Here is a 17,663-nt window from a genome sequence, read left to right on the forward strand (position 1 = left end):
GTATGGATGGGCCAAGGACATAGGGTAACAGAGGAAATGAAACAGATTGACATTAGGAAGAAAACGGTGATGAGTAGACTGATGGGACTGAAGGCTAACAAATCCCCAGGTCCAAATAGTCTGCATCCTAGGGTACTAAAGGAGGTGGCTCTGGAAATTGCGGATGCATTGGTAATCATTTTCCAATGTTCCTTAGATTCAGGATCAGTTCCTGAGGATTGGAGAATGGCTAATGTTATCCCACTTTTTAAGAAAGGAGGGAGGGAGAAAACAGAGAAGTATTGTCCTGTCAGCCTAACATCAGTAGTGGGGAAGATGCTAGAGTCCATTATTAAAGATGAAATAGTGGCATATCTAGATAGCAATGATAGGATTGGGCCGAGCCAGCATGGATTTACCAAGGGCACATCATGCTTGACTAATCTATTGGAATTTTTCGAGGATGTAACCAGGAAGTTAGACAAGGGAAATCCAGTGGATGTAGTGTACCTCACTTTTGAGAAGGCATTTGATAAGGTCCCACATAGGAGATTGGTGGGTAAAATCAGAGCTCATGGCATTGGGGGGAAGATCCTGACATGGATAGAAAACTGGCTGGCAGATAGAAAGCAAAGGGTAATGGTGAATGGGTGTTTCTCAGAATGGCAGGTGGTGACTAGTGGGGTGCCACAGGGCTCAGTATTGGGACCACAGCTGTTTACAATTTACATCAACGATTTAGATGAAGGCATTGAGAATAACATCAGCAAGTTTGCTGATGATACTAAGCTGGGTGGCTGTGTGACATGTGATGAGGATGTTAGGAGAATTCAGGGTGACTTGGATAGGCTGGGTGAGTGGGCAGATACTTGGCAGATGACATTTAATGTGAATAAGTGTAAGGTTATCCACTTTGGGAGTAAGAACAGGAAGGCAGATTATTATCTGAATGGTGTAGAGTTAGGTAAGGGAGAAATACAAAGAGATCTAGGAGTCCTTGTTCATCAGTCACTGAAGGTGAATGAGCAAGTGCAGCAGGCAGTGAAGAAGGCTAATGGAATGTTGGCCTTTATTACAAAGGGAATTGAGTACAAGAGCAAGGAAATCCTCTTGCATTTGTACAGAGCCCTGGTGAGACCACACCTGGAGTATTGTGTACAGTTTTGGTCTCCACGGTTAAGGAAGGACATCCTGGCTGTAGAGGAAGTGCAGCGTAGATTCACGAGGTTAATTCCTGGGATGTCCGGACTGTCTTACGCAGAAAGGTTAGAGAGACTGGGCTTATACTCGCTGGAATTAAGGAGATTGAGAGGGGATCTGATTGAAACATATAAGATTATTAAGGAATTGGACAAGATAGAGGCAGGAAATATGTTCCAGATGCTGGGAGGGTCCAGTACCAGAGGGCATGGTTTAAGAATAAGGGGTAGGTCATTTAGGACAGAGTTAAGGAAAAAACTTCTTCTCCCAGAGAGTTGTGGGGGTGTGGAATGCACTGCCTTGGAAGGCAGTGGAGGCCAATTCTCTGGATGCTTTCAAGAAGGAGCTAGATAGGTATCTTATGGATTAGGGAATCAAGGGATATGGGGACAAGGCAGGAACCGGGTATTGATAGTAGATGATCAGCCATGATCTCAGAATGGCGGTGCAGGCTCGAAGGGCTGAATGGTCTACTTCTGCACCTATTGTCTATTAGCTGCCTCAAATTTGGTCTGTGGTCAGGGACAAGAGGGTATGACTGTGAGTGATGGAGGTAGTGGGATTCAAGAGACAGTGCTGGAGGAACCTCAGCTCATGAGCTTGTCCAATAGGACTGAGACTCTTGCTCCCTGTGTGGATGAGGGTTGGGGTTGTAGGAAGGATGAGCAACCTAACAGTAAACTGTGGTTCAGGGAACGATTCAAGAAGGGGAAAAGAAGAGAAATGTAGTGGTAATTGGGGATAGTATAGTCGGGGAATAGACAGAGTTCTTTATCGTGAGGATAGAGCAAACCAAAGGCTGAGCTACCTGCCTGGTTCCTGGGTTTGGACCATCTTATCTGACCTGCAGAGGAATTTGCATTGGGAGGGGAAAGATCTAATTGTTATGGTCCATGTGGGTACCAATGACATAGGTAGAACAAGGAAAGAGGTTCTGCTGAGGGAATTTGAGCTGCTGGGGACTAAATTAAAAAGCAGAACCAAAAAGGTAGTATTCTCTGGATTACTACCTGAGCCACGTGCAAATTGGCATATGGTTAAGAAGATTAGAGAGTTAAATGTGTGGTTTAAGGATTGGTGTGGGAGAAGTGGATTTGAATTCACGGGAAATTCGCACCAATATTGGAGGAGGAGGGAATTGTTCCAAAGGGACAGGCTCCACCTGAACTATGATGGGATTTGGATCCCAGCAAATTGCATAACTGGGGCTGTGGGTAGGGCTTCAAATTAAATGGTAGGGGGTGGGTTCAACAGTTTGGAGAAGTGTGGATAAAGTAAAAGAGAAAGGTGTGGATAAAGTAAAAGCAAAAGATAAAAAAAGAGAAAAGTAAGAGCGGAATAGAGAAAAGTAAGAGCGGAATGAAGAAAAGTTGTGCAAAAGAGAAAAAGATTTTACAAGATTTTATATAAGATTATATTAATTTATATTATACAAGATTTTAAAAGCACATTGAGTGTAAGGGCACTTTACTTGAATGCCAATAGTATTCCAAACAAGATCAGTGAACTTGTGGCACAAATCGGTACAAAGAGGTATGATTTAATGGCCATTACAGAGATGCACTGAAGTTGGAGAGGTCTAGGAATTAAATATCCAAGGATATCAGGTAATACAGAAGGATAAACAGGAAGGTAAGGGATGTGTGGTAATGCTCTTAATTAAGGATGAGATCAGGACAATAGTGAGAGAGGATACAAGATCTAAGAAGCATAATATTGAATCCACCTCAGTAGAAATTAGGAATAGTAAGGGGAAAAATCAGTGGGAGTTGTCTATTGGCCATGGAACAATAACATTACAGTAACACAAGCAATAAATAGGGCATGTAAGAATGGAATTGCAGTTATCATGGGGGCCTTTAACTTGCATATAGATTGGGTGAATCAAGTTGGTCAAAGCTGTCTTGAGAACGACTTCATAGAATGCATCCGTGATGGCTTTCTTGAACAGCATGTTACTGAACCTTGGGTGCTTAACCCACTGCTCTACTCTCTATATACTCATGATATAGATCGTGTTATCTTAGATCTTGTCCTGTACAATGAGACAGGTAAAATTAGGGATCTTGTAGTCAGGGATCCTCTTGGAAAGAGTGATCACAGCATGACTGAATTTCTCATACAAATGGAGGGTAAAATAGTTCAATCTCAAATCAGTGTACAGGGGTGATTGATATGTCATGACCTAAGGTAAAAGGAGTCAATTTTAGAAAACCTAGCACATTTATTTTTCAACATAGTCTCCTCCTACATTTACACACTTAGTCCAGCGGTCATGGAACATACGGATCCTGTACCTCCAGAAAGTGTTTGATAAGTTCGTAGCCTAAGGTAGAAGGAGATGAGTTATACAGCTGTCATTACAGGCACATGCAGGTCAACTCTTAGAGTGATTATGCAGAAAGTTTGAAGTTCTCCTTCTGCCTTAGGCCATGAACTTATCAATCACCCCTGATAACATCAGTTAGTAACTCGAATTATAAAGATAGTTGAAGTGCTTGAGTACTGTACATCGATATGTTGGGACCAGGTTAGATCCTCAAAGATCTTGACATCCAGGAACTTGAAACTGCTCACTCTCTCCACTTCTGATCCCTCTATGAGGATTGGTATGTGTTCCTTCGTCTTACCCTTCCTGAAGTCCGCAATCATCTTTTGCCTTACTGATGTTGAGTGCCAGGTTGTTGCTGCAGCACCACTCCACTAGTTGGCATATCTCACTCCTGTATGCCCTCTCATCACCACCTGAGATTCTACCAACAATGGTTGAATCATCAGAAAATTTATAAATGGTATTTGAGCTATGCCTAGCCAAACAGTCATGTGTGTACAGAGAGTAGAACAGTGGGCTAAGCACACACCCCTGAGGTGTGCCAGTGTTGATCATTAGCGAGGAGGATATGTTATCACCAATTCACACAGATTGTGGTCTTCCGGTTAGGAAGTCAAGGATCCAATAGCAGAGGGGGGTACAGAGGCCCAGGTTCTGCAACTTCTCAATCAGGATTGTGGGAATGATGGTATTAAAAGCTGAGCTACAGTCAATGAACAATATCCTGACATGGATGTTTGTGTAGTCCAGGTGGTCTAAAGCCGTGTGAAGAGTGTTTGAGACCGCATCTGCTGTTGACCTACTGTAGCAGCAAAATGCAATGGGTCCAGGTTGTTGCTGAGGCAGGAGTTGTTGCACGGACATGGCAGTGGAACGAACCAAAGTGCTGAACACGGGTGCGGAGGCCGAGGAGGGAGACGCTGTCGTCGTAGTGAGCGTGGGAAGGGTTCCAAGGGGGGTTTTACCCAGAGTCTTGGTCTTGGTAGATAATTCAGGAACAAGGCTTGGCTTAGAACTGATAGTCCTAAACACCATGGAGTGAGATTACTCGTACATGAGTCGACCAATGAACTGGCACCTTTTAGTTGTGGTTACAGGACTCCTAAACTACTCTGGTTGATGGAATGCAGGTGTTTGTAATTATTAGAACCTGGGAATAGATTGGGAACTAAACAAGGTGTCAAAGGTCCAATTCCTGAGTAAGACAGCCAGGTGCTAGAAGGAACCATGACAGGAGTTCAGTCTAGTCATGACCAACCTCTCAAAGCATTTCATCACTGTTGATGAGACTGCTACCAGGCGATAATCATTAAGGCTGCTCACTCTTCTTAGGCACTGGTATAATTTTTGCATGTTTTGAAGCAAGTGGGAACTTCTGCCCATAGCAGTGAGAGGTTGAAAATGTCCTTGAATACTCCTGCTAGTTGTTTGGCACAGGTTTTCAGAGCCTTACCAGGTACTCCATCAAGACCTTCTACCTTGTGAGGTTAGGCTGTCTCTTTAAAGACAGCCTAACATCAGCCTCTGAGACGGAGATCACAGGTCTTCAGGTGCAACAGGGATCTTCACAGCTGTAGTTGTGCTCTCCCTTTCAAAGAGTCCATAGAAGGCATTGAGTTAATCTGGTATTGAAGCATCACTGCCATTCATACTACTGGGTTTTGCGTTGTAGGAAGTAATGTCTTGCAAACCCTGCTGTGCATTGATGTAACCTCCAACCTCATTCAGAATTGTCTCTTTGCCCTTGAAATAGCTCTTCACAAATCATACATTTCTGGCTTTCTGGTACAGGCCTGGGTTGCCAGACTTGAATGTCACAGATCTAGCCTTCAGCAGATGACGTACCTCCTGGTTCATCCACGGCTTTTGGTTTGGGAATGTACAGTGTCTTTGTGGGCACACACTCATCCACACAGGTTTTAATGAAGTTTAAATCTCTTCATTCCCAGAATCATCCTTGTGAACCTCCTCTGCACTCCCTCCAATGACAACACATCCTTTCTGAGATATGGAGCCCAAAACTTTTGACAATACTCCAAGTGCAGCCTGACTAGTGTCTTATAAAGGCTCAGCATTATCTCCTTGCTTTTATGTTCTATTTCACTAGAAATAAATGGTAACATTATATTTACCTTCTTTACCAGACTTAAACTGTAAATTAACCTTCTTGCACAAATCCCTCTGCACCTCTGATGCTTGAGCTCCTCTATCAAGATGGCGGCGGGGTGCAGCTTGCAGCGGCCACTCCAGAGCTGATTATCTGTTATTTGTTATGTGTGAAGCGGGGAGCCGTGCACAATCATAATCGGATGAAAAACGGACGTGGGAGCATGGAGGAACATCTGAGAATCTCCAGGAAGATCTTCTTTGTTGCTGCTGCTGCTGTGAGGTCTGGGTCTCTGCTGGGAAGAACAGTCCCCCAGTCCTCGGGGTCGCATTGCTGATGGCCATTCGCAGGGCCATCTTAATATGCTCGGCAGAGGATGGTGCTCAGAGAAGCTGTGCGGGAGGGGATGGTTGGAGGCTTGGAGGTTCGACGGACTCGGAGTCTGCTGTGATCAGTTGCTTTCACTGTGTGCTGTGTCTGCGAGGCTGAGTCGGGCGGCACTTTCATTGTGTACTGTGAATCAGGCGGCGCCATGGAAGTCCAAAGCGGGGGTATTCCCTTCTGCCACCGGCATGAGATGACGAGTCTACTGGGACCCTGAGGACCTGGAAACTGTGTGGTGGTTTCTTTTTAATTTATAGTCTTTTAACATCTTTGGACTATTTTTACTGTGCCCATGGTCTGTTTTTTAATCAATTATGCTATTGTTTGCATTGTTGTAACTATATGTTGTAATTATGTGGTTTTGTGACGGTCTTGTAGCTTTAGTTTTTGGTCTTGTTTGTCTGGTGGGATTGGAGCTCCTTTCCGGGGAACGTGCTAAGATGGTAGCGCGATATTAATATGCAGTAGCCTTTTCGGACCCTGGATTGGGAATTGCCAAATGTTATGTGGATTTTCTGGTGTAGTCTGTTTTGTCATGCGTTTTTATGGTAACATTCTGGAGGAACGTTGTCTCATTTTTTTAACTGCATTGCATTTGTGGTTTCTAAATGACAATAAACTGAATCTGAATCTGAATCTGAACATTCTCCCCATTTAGTTAATAATCCACACTATTGTTCCTTTTATCAAAATGCATTAACTTACATTTCTCAATGTATTTCATCTGCTACTTTTTTTGCCCATTCTTTCAATTTGTCTAAGTCCGACTGTAATCATATTTCTTCTTCAGCACTACCTACCCCTCCACATATCTTCATATAAGCCAAAAGCTTTGCCACAAAGCCATCAATTCCATTATCTATATCACTGACAAACAAAGTGAAAAGCTGTCCCAATACAGACCTCTGAGGAACACCAATAGTCACTGGCAGCCAACCAGAAAAGGCCACTTTTATTCTCACTCACTACCTCCTGCCTGTCTGCCATTCTTCTGTCCATGCCAGTATCTTTCCTGTAATGCCATAGGATTTTATCTTGTTGGGAAGTTTTTAAAAGCTTACAAAAGGAAACTAAGAAGGTCACTAAGAGGGAAAAGATGAACTATGAAAGGAAGCTAGCAAATAATATCAAAGAGGATTCTAAAAGCTTTTTCAAGTATATAAAGAGTAAAAGGTGAGAGTGGATATAGGACTGGTAGAAATTGGTGCTGGAGAAATTGTAATGGGAGATAAGGAGATAGTGGAGGAACTGAACGAGTATTTTGCATCAGTCTTCACTGAGGAAGACATCTGCAATGTACCGGACATTCAAGGGTGTCAGGGAAGAGAAATATGCGCAGTCACAATTACGACAGAGAAAGTACTCGGGAAGCTGAATAGTCTAACGGGAGATAAATCTCCTGGACCAGATAGAATGCACTGAATGCACATGTTCTGAAGGAGGTAGCAGCGGAGATTGCGGAGGCATTATCAATGATCTTTCAAAAGTCGATAGATTCTGGCCTGCATTGCAAATGTCACTCCGCTATTTAAAAAGGGGGGCAAGGAAGCAAAAAGGAAACTATAGACCTGTTAGCTGGACATCAGTGGTTGGGAAGTTGTTGGAGTCGATTGCTAAGGATGAGGTTACGGAGTACCTGGAGGCATATGACAAGATAGGCAGAACTCAGCATGGTTTCCTTAAAGGAAGATCCTGCCTGACAAACCTAGTGCAATTTTTTGAGGAAATTACAAGTAGGCTAGACAAGGGAGATGCAGTGGATGTTGTGTATTTGGATTTTCAGAAGGCCTTTGACAAGGTGCCGCACATGAGGCTGCTAAACAAGATGGAATTACAGGAAAGTTACATATGTGGATAGAGCATTGGTTGATTGGCAGGAAACAGAGAGTGGGAGTAAAGAGATCACATTCTGGTTGGCTGCTGGTTACCAGTGGTGTTCCACAGGGGTCCGTGTTGGAGCCACTTCTTTTTATGTTGCATATCAACGATTTGGATTATGGAATAGATGGCTTTGTGGCTAAGTTTGCTGATGATACAAAGATAGGTGGAGGGGCCAGTAGTGCTGAGGAAACAGAGTCTGCACAGAGACTTGGATAGATTGGGGGAATGGGCAAAGAAGTGGCAAATGAAATACAATGTCGGAAAGTGTACAGTCATGCACTTCAGTATAAGAAATAAACGGACAGCTTATTATTTAAACGACGAGAGAATTCAAAGTTCTGAGATACAACGGGACTTGGGAGTCCTTGTGCAGGATACCCTTAAGGTTAACCTCCAGGTTGAGTCAGTGGTGAAGAAGGCAAATGCAATGTTGGCATTCATTTCTAGAGGAATTGAGTATAGGAGCAGGGGTGTGATGTTGAGGCTCTATAAGGCACTGGTAAGACCTCATTTGGAATACTGTGTGCAGTTTTGGGCTCCTTATTTAAGAAAGGATGTGCTGACATTGGAGAGGGTTCAGAGAAGATTAACTAGAATGATTCTGGGAATGAGAGGGTTAATATGTGGAATGTTTGACAGCTCTTTGACTGTAATCCTTGGAGTCTAGAAGAATGAGGGGGGACCTCATAGAAACATTTTGAATGTTGAAAGGCATGGACAGAGTGGATGTGGCAAAGTTGTTTCCCATGGTGGGAGAGTCTAGTACGAGAGGACATGACTTGAGGATTTCAGGGCGCCCATTCAGAACAGAGATGCAAAAAAAATTTTCTAGCCAGAGGGTGGTGAATCTATGGAATTTGTTGCCACGGGCGGCAGTGGAGGCCAAGTCATTGGGTGTATTTAAGGCAGAGATTGATCGGTATCTGAGTAGTCAGGGCATCAAAGGTTATGGTGAGAAGGCGGGGGAATGGGACTAAAAGGGAGATTGGATCAGCTCATGATGAAATGGCGGAGCAGACTCAATGGGCCGAATGGCCGACTTCTGCTCCCTTGTCTTATGGTCTAAGTAGCCTCATGTGTGGCACCTTATCAAATGCCTTCTGAAAATCCAAGTAAATGACATCCACTGCCTCTCCTTTGTCCACCCTGCTTGTTACTTCCTCAAAGATCTCTAACAGGTTTGTCAGGCAAGATTTCCCTTTTCAGAAACAATGCTGACTTTGACTTATTTTATCATTAGTCTCCAAGTACCCTGAAACCTCCTCTTCAATAATAGACTCCAACATTTTCCCAACCACTGAGGTTAGGCTAACTGGCCTATAATTTCCTTTCTTCTGCCTTCCTCCCTTCTTTAAGAGTGGTGTGACATTTGCAATCTTCCATTCCTGTGGGTCCATGCCCAAATCAAGTGAATCCTAAAATGTATCACCATCTCTTCAGCAATTTCTCGGGACTCTGAAATGTAGCCCATCTGGTTGAGGTGACTTATCCACCTTAAGATCTTTGAGTTTGAACATAGAACATAGAGATCTACACACATTACAGGCCCTTCAGCTCACAGTGTTATACTCAAGAAGCTGCCTAGTATTTCCCTACTGCATAGCACTCTATTTTTCTAAGCTCCATGTACCTTTCTGAGAGACTCTTAAATGACACCACTGTATCTCCTTCTACTACCATTACTGGCAGTGCATTCCACACATCTACCACTCTCTTTGCCTTGCCATTTACCTTTGTAATAGCAATGGTACAAACTCCTGCTCCCTCACATACTGCTAATATCTTCCACAATAAAGACAGACACAAAGTTCATTAAATTCATCTGCCATTTCTTTCTCCCCCATTACTACCTCACTAGCATCAATTTCCAATGTTCCAATATCAAATCTCACTTCCCTTTTACTCTTTGCTTAACTGAAAAAACTTATGGTATCCTGCTTTATATTATTGGCTAGTTTTCAAGCATATTTCACCTTTTCCCTTCTTATAGCTTTTTTTAGTTGCCTTTTGTTGGATTTTAAAAGCTTCCCAATCATCAAACTTCCCACTCACTTTTGCTACCTTACATGCTCTTGCCTTGGCTTTTATGCAGTCTTTAACTTTCCTTGTTAGCCACAGTCGCCTAACCCTGCCATTTGTGAACTTCATTTTCTGTGGAATATATCTATCCTATGCTTTGTGAAATATTCCCAGAAAGTTCAGCCATCTCTGCTCTGCCATCATCCTTGCCAGTATCCTCCTCCAATCCACCTTTGCGAGCTCCTCTCTCAGGTCCCTTTATTCCATTGTGATACTGATACATGAGGGTCACACTTCTCTTTCAAACTGCAGTATGAATTCAATTACATTATCAATTGAAATGAAATGATTTTATTTCTTACATTCTTCATATACATAAGGAGTAAAAATCATCATGTTACATCTCTGTCTAAATGTGCAATTTATATTAACTAGTATGTACAACAAGACAGTTAATATAACATACATATACAATTGTATCAGCATGAATTAATCAGTCTGATGGGCTGGTGGAGAAGCTGTCCTGGAGCCTGTTGGTCCTGGCTTTTATGCTGAGGTACCAATTCCTGGATGGTAGCAGCTGGAAGAGTTTTTGGTTGGGGGTGACTCGGATCCCCAATGATCCTTCAGCCCTTTTTACAGACTGGAGCTCATATTTTTTGATGACTCAGCCAAAAGATTGTGTTTTATTAACTCTTTGTCTGATGAGTCTGATGACCAGTCTGAAGCCTTAAGTTTGAATGATTTACAATGGTTTGATTGTCTTGCGGTGTAAAGAGTGATGAAATTGGAAGATTTGATGGTTATAGAATGTCTTTACCTTAAAATGTATTTTTATCTCTGAAAAAGACTGGTTTGGATGGTTTTAACCTCAGAAGACATAGCCGGAGAACTGTTAAAAGACTGTAGATAATTTTGAACCATCTAGAATTTTTTTCTCTGCAGCATTTAAATGAACTAATTGGGTTTTTTTGTTCCATGTGCTTTTGTAAAGGTCTTTTAAGTAATTATTTGTATTTCCTTACATTTTAAAGATAGATTGGATAATTTGAAGATGGCGATTTCTCATTTGTGCAAATATTTCAAGTATTGTTTTGGATGTGTTTTTCTTCCCTTTTCTAATATTATGAAGGTTTGCATCTGATCCTGGTGCTTTGCTACAAGAATGTTGCCTGATGGCTTTTCTGACTTCTTCTTCTGTGGGGAGGTTGTCAAGGTCCAGGTTGATCTCCACCTGAGGTAGGCGAGCAATGGCCTCATCATTGATTTTGCCAGGGCGGTTGAGGACCTGGTTGAAGTGTTCAGCCCATCTCTCCAAAATCTGCTTTTTCTCTGTCAGCAGCCGAGTCCCATCTGCACTGAGGAGGGGGGAGGAGCCAGAGGACTGAGGTCCATACATAGCCTTCAAATCATCGTAGAAACGCTTGGTGTCGTGACTGTTTGCATAGCCCTGGATCTCATCGGACTTATTGCTGAACCAGACATCCTGTCACGGAGTTCCTTCTGCACTTTCTGTCTTGCACTGGTGAAGGCATCTATCTTTGCTTGTGGTGTGGGATCGTTCTGGTGTGATCTGAACAGTTGGTGTTTCTCTAACAACAGTGCCTGTATCTCCTCGTCGTTCTCATTGAACCAGTCTTGATGTCTACGGATTGCTGGTCCGAGGTGTTCGAAAGCAGTAGAGTAGACTGTATCTCTGAAAGCCGTCCACTGCTCTTCAATGCTGGGGTGGTCATCCTGGGGTGTGTCAAGCAGCCTGCTATCTAGGTCTTCACAAAATTCTTCAGCAACTACGCTGCTCTTCAGCTTGGAGACATTGAGCCTCTTTGCAGTCTTCTGAACTTGGGGTCTTCTCACAGGCAGGATGCGAAGTTTAAACTTGGACACTATGAGTCAATGATCCGTCCAGCAGTCGGCACCAGACATGGCCTTTGTCACTCCTGCTGAAGTCTACAAAGCAGGAGGCCCATTCATGATGCAGAAGCTGACTGAGCTCTTCCAGTCTATGTGGAACAAAGGAAAGGTCCCGCAACAGTTGAAAGATGCAGTATAGTCCACATCTACAAGAGGAAAGGCAACCGTCAGTCTTGTGACAATCACCCAGGCATCTCCCTCCTGTCCATAGCTGGGAAGATCTTGGCTCACGTCCTGCTTAATCGCCTTCTCCAACACCTTGAGCAAGGTCTCCTCCCAGAAAGCCAATGTGGCTTCCGTGCAGAGCGTGGAACTGTCGACATGATATTTGCTGAACGCCAACTCCAGGAAAAATGTCAAGAGCAGCACAATGACCTCTTTATGACCTTCGTCGATCTGACCAAGGCATTTGATACAGTCAGCAGAGATGGCTTATGGAAGATAATGGAGAAGTTTGCTGCCCTAGCAGGTTCATTACGATTGTTCGGCAATTCCACGATGGCATGATGGTGAAAGTTTTGGATGATGGTGACGAGTCAGAAGCCTTCCCAGTGACGAACGGTGTGAAGCAAGGATGCGTTCTCGCCCCTACACTCTTTAGCATGGTCTTTTCTGCTATGCTGACTGGCGCCTTCCGAGATTGTCAGGATGGTATACACGTCAGATACAGGACTGGCGGTGGGCTATTCAACCTCTGGCGTCTACAGGCTGTTACAAAGGTAAAGGAGACCATCGTCAGAGATCTCTTATTCGCTGATGATTGCGCCCTCAACGCCAGCACAGAGCAGAAGATGCAGCGAGAAATGGACTGCTTCTCACGAGCCTGTGACAACTTTGGACTTACAATCAGCACCAAAAAGACCGAAGTTATGTACCAGCCCGCACCTGGAAAGCCCTACCAGGAACCACACATCACAGTAAAGGGGCAGAAGCTACTGGCAGTCGACAGCTTTACTAATCTGGGTAGTACTCTATCACGAGCGGTGAACATAGATGCAGAGATCAGCAACAGAATTGCCAAAGCCAGTGCCGCCTTTGGGAGACTCCGTGAGAATGTATGGGAGCGGAAAGGACTCAGCCTTACCACCAAGCTGAAGGTCTACCGATCAGTGGTTCTCACCACCCTCCTCTATGCCAGCGAGACCTGGACTGTCTACAGCAGACACGCTAAACAGCTCAACCACTTCCATTTGAGCTGCCTCCGCAGACTTCTCCACGTACAATGGCAGGACGAAGTCCCAGACACGGAGGTCCTGGAGCAGGCTAGCACCCACAGCGTCTATACCCTCCTACAGAAAGCCCAAGCCAGATAGGCTGGCCATGTCGTCAGGATGTCTGACAGTCGACTACCAAAACAGCTACTGTATGGAGAGCTGAGCCAGGGCAAGCGCTCAGTTGGAGGGCAGAAGAAACGTTTCAAAGACTGCCTCAAAGTGTCCCTCAAAGACCTCAACATCAATCCCAGTAGCTGGGAATCGCTTGCTCTGGACCGCCCAACCTGGTGAAGCAGGACCACTAAAGGAGAGTATGCAGCAGAAATCAGATGCACCACAGAGGTTCAGAGGAAACGCACCACATGCAAGGCTCGAGCTACCTCCACTTCCACTGCAGCACCTACCCTCATGTGTCCCACGTGTGGGCGAGCTTTCAGGGCCCGGATTGGCCTCACCAGTCACCTCCGGACCCACAGTCACAAACCCTCCACCTGACAGAAGTCGTGGTCGTCTTCGACTCCGAAGGACGAACAACAACATTATGAAGGTTACTTTTAAAATTGAAGGTCGTTTTGTTTTAAAAAAACACTGTTCCTTCCAATTTAATTATATTGAGATATATGTCGACTGTAACAAGTTTTATGTTCAGTAGAGGGAGACAGAGAATATTTTTTTCATTTTTTTTATTTAGGTAGGTGGAGTTTATATTTGTTTTCTATGCTTTTCTTGGGGCTTATGTCGATTGATAGCGACTTATTTACAGGCTTTGTAGTTTGGGTGGGTTTTTTTCTTCTGTTTTTAATCCCCATTATGGAATCCCGGAGCATACGCAAATTATTATTACTGTTCTTCATCTCCGCCATTTTCGACTACCTTATCTTGACATGCATCTAACTACTCTTTTTAGATACAAAGTCTCATGATGATATCTAAACAGTTAAATGTTTTAAGTTGGAATGTCCGTGGTTGGAATCATCCTATTATGTGTAAGAAAACATTTAAAATTATGTTTGAATGAATATATGAAATTTGGAGGCATATGCATCCTAGCGATAGAGAATACTCTTTTTTCTCACATGTTCATAATAAATATTAGAGAATCGACTATTTTATAGTCGACCCTCGACTTTTATTTAATGTTCAGAAATGTGAGTATGATGCAATTGTTATCTCTGATCATGCTCCTTTAAACCTAATATTTGAACTGAAAGATGTTGCTTCTACCAGACCATTTCGGCATTTTCCAGAACACTTGCTACAAAGTTCAGAATTTGTTGAGTTTATTGAAACTCAGAGAAAAGAGTTTTTTCTCTTTAATAATACAGGAAACGTCTCAAAGTTAGTAATTTGGGATACGTTAAAAGCCTATTTACGTGGTCAGATTATTTCGTATATAGCTAAACTGAAGAAACAAACAAGAATGGAATTAGATAACAGACAGACAAACAGACATACTTTATTGATCCTGAGGGAAATTGGGAAAAATCTCTAAACAAATTAAAGAATAAGATAACATCAATGCAACCTCTCCAAATGTTGTTTCATTTAAAAGAAGAGTAGAATTACAATCACAGTATAATTTATTATTAACATATCCTATTGAAGGATATTTGCTTAAATTGAAAAGTCAATTTTATATTTTTGGGGATAAAAATAATAAGCTCTTATTTTTTTAATTAAGAGCAGCTAGAGCTAAAAGACAAATTTTAAAGATTTGTAGAAATAATGGAGATATAGCAAGTAACCATGAAGACATTAATAAAATTTGAAGATTTTTATTCTGATCTTTATAGATCTCAATTTCCTGCAGACTCCTCCAAAATGAAGGCTTTTTCACATTGAAGATCAACAGATGCTTGATGCTCCAATTACTGAGCATGAAATTCAGAAAGCTATTTTATTAATGCAAGATTACTTTTTCCATATCTTTTGGAAATATTTCATGAATCCTTTGAGAAGTAGCTTACCTTCTTCTTTTTATGAATCATCTATTTCCTTAATCCTTAAGAAAGATAAAGATCTTACTGAATGTTCATCGTATCGACCTATTACGCTATTAAATATGGATGCAAAAATTCTCTCTGAGATAGTGGCTAACCGCATGGAAAATACTTTAACTCAAATCATCTCTATGGATCAAACGGGCTTTATTAAAGGTGTTACTCTTTCTCTAATGTTTGGAGATTGATGAACATTATATATTCACCATTATCTAAGCAACCTCAATGTATTATCTCTCTCGACACAGAAAAGGCATTTGATAGAGTTGAGTGGCCATATTTGTTTAAAGTATTAGAAAAATATGGTTTTGGTAATAATTTCAATAGGTGGATTCAAATGATTTATAAGAATCCTATTGCCACTGTTATTACTAATAATTTCAGGTCCTCTTTTTTTTCACTTTCTCGTGGTTCTAGACAGGGATGTCAATTAAGCCCTTTTTATTTAATCTTCTATTGGAGCCTTTGGCCATAACACTACGTGAAGCTAAAAGTATTCATGGCATCTCTATGAATGGAACCATACACAAGATTTCTCTTTATGCAGATAACCTTTTGGTTTTTATTTCGAATCCTGAGGAATCAATTCCTAATCTTTTGGAAACACTAAAAGATTTTGGTAATTTTCAGGATATAAACTTAACTTGAATAAAAGTGAATTGTTTCCATTAAATGCCTCTGTTTTTATATATAATGATATTCCTTTTAGAATTGTTAAATCTTTTAAATATTTAGGTATTATAATTACTAAAATATATAAAGATCTTTATAAAACTAACATAGTTCCTTTAAAGGACTCCATGAAACAACTATTTTCTAGATGGAATCCACTTACTCTCTAATAGGTCGTATCCATGCTGTGAAAATAATGATTTTACCTAGATTTTTATATATTTTCCAAAATATACCTATCTTTTTAACCAAAACATTTTTTGATCAAACTGACTCTCTTATTTCTTCCTTTATATGGAACAATAAGAGACCAAGAATTAATAAGTATCATTTACAAAAACCTAAAAAAGATGGTGGACTTGCACTTCCTAATTTAAGGCTGTATTATTGGTCTGTTAATATCAGACAACTATGTTTTTGGCTATATTGGCTCGACAAGAGCCAAAAACCACTATGGGTTGATTTGGAATTAAAAACTGTTAAACAATTTTATTTAACTTCAATATAAGGAGCTCCATTACCTTTACGGCTCTCTAAAATTCCAAATTTAAATCTTTACTCTGTTATTAACCAGTCCTTACAGATTTGGTTTCAGTTTCGCAATTTTAAAAATTTTAAACAACTTGAAGTTGTCTAGTTTTTTATATCAAAACTTTTCATTTAAACTTTCAATAACCGATCCCATTTTTCTCCTATGGAGAAATAAAGGGATCCGTTCTTTTACAGATTTATTTTGTGATGGTTGATTGATGACTTTTGAAGAGTTAAGTAACAAATATTCTCTTGCTCATACACATTTTCTGCAATATCTTCAGGTTAGACATTTTTTATCTAAGACAATATTTATCTAAGTTTCCATATTTGCAAGAATCTGATATGTTGGATACCATTTTGAAGTTGAATCCTTTAGGGAGAGGTTCTATTAGCAGAATTTATAATTTATCTTTGTTACAAAAAGAGAATCTCTCACTAAAGATTAAACAAGATTGGGAGGGAGAACTTAATGTGACCTTTGTTAATGAAGATTGGTTGCGAGTTTTGAAAAATGTAAATTCTTCTTCTATATGTGCCAATCACTGTTTAATTCAGTTTAAAATTGTTCACCATTATTATTTAACTAAGGAGAGACTATCTAAAATATTTCCTAGTCTAGACAACTACTGTGATAGGTGTAAAACTGAAGTAACTACTTTGTCACATATGTTCTGGTCATGTCCTTCATTAAAATCATTTTGGAATTCTTTATTTTCTACAGTTTCTAAAGCTCTGAAAATTAATTTACAACCTAATAGATCAACTGTTCTATTTGGAATAGTTCTGCATCATATTCAAGGTAGTTCATCTTCAGATCAACATGTAATTGCATTTGTTACATTTGTAATGAATGAGGAGCAACTCTGATGGGCAGAAGGGTGCAAAGTCGCCCCCCCCCCTTTTTGAGAATTGCAAAATCACTATTATTTTGGGTCTGATACCCAGGAAATGAGAGATAAACAGCTCATGTCAGTAATGAGAGAGAGACAATGCAGGGATACACAAAGGTGGAATGTCTCCTCCTAACAAAAGCGGAACGGAACCACTGATTACTGCTATTGTCTCTTGGAGAAGGGATTGTGTATTGAGTACTGTTTTATTCATTGAATCCCCTTAGGGGGCAACCAGAGTGGTCTGGTTGATGTGTTGCATCATCCCAACCTGATTGACACCTGAGACCCCGTGAGTGGGGATAAAAGTAGGGTCTGGGGAACCACCCCTCAGACGCACCAGGAGAGACGCTACGAGACCTGTGGGGGCTTGTGTGCGTGTCCACCCTTGCCTGGGTGACGAGTCCTCCATGGAACGGTCTAGCTCAAGGACGGAGAGGTCATACGTGAATGGCCACAACAGTATCGCATCAACAGATCAATATCGTAAAAGGAAAGTCGGCAAGTTAATAGATGTTACTCTCTCTCTCGCTCCAA

The 17,663-nt window shown here is 41.5% G+C and overlaps 1 protein-coding gene across 9 annotated transcripts in view; it reads right to left on the bottom strand.

Annotated features, from left to right (window-relative positions):
• Positions 1 to 17,663, bottom strand: part of LOC132394738 (hepatic and glial cell adhesion molecule-like) — a 212,347-nt gene that overhangs the window by 119,115 nt on the left and 75,569 nt on the right. For 2 of the 9 annotated variants that reach the window (XM_059971141.1, XM_059971135.1), the window contains one exon: positions 10,305 to 12,524. The exons of the other annotated variants lie outside the window; for them this stretch is intronic. In XM_059971141.1, the coding sequence (XP_059827124.1) occupies positions 12,460 to 12,524 (65 nt within the window). In that variant the 3' untranslated portion in view covers positions 10,305 to 12,459. Of the gene's footprint in view, positions 1 to 10,304; positions 12,525 to 17,663 lie in introns of those variants that run through there. 9 annotated transcript variants of the gene reach the window in all.

Source organism: Hypanus sabinus, chromosome 5, assembly GCF_030144855.1.
Source record: "Hypanus sabinus isolate sHypSab1 chromosome 5, sHypSab1.hap1, whole genome shotgun sequence".
Taxonomy (NCBI): domain Eukaryota; kingdom Metazoa; phylum Chordata; class Chondrichthyes; order Myliobatiformes; family Dasyatidae; genus Hypanus; species Hypanus sabinus.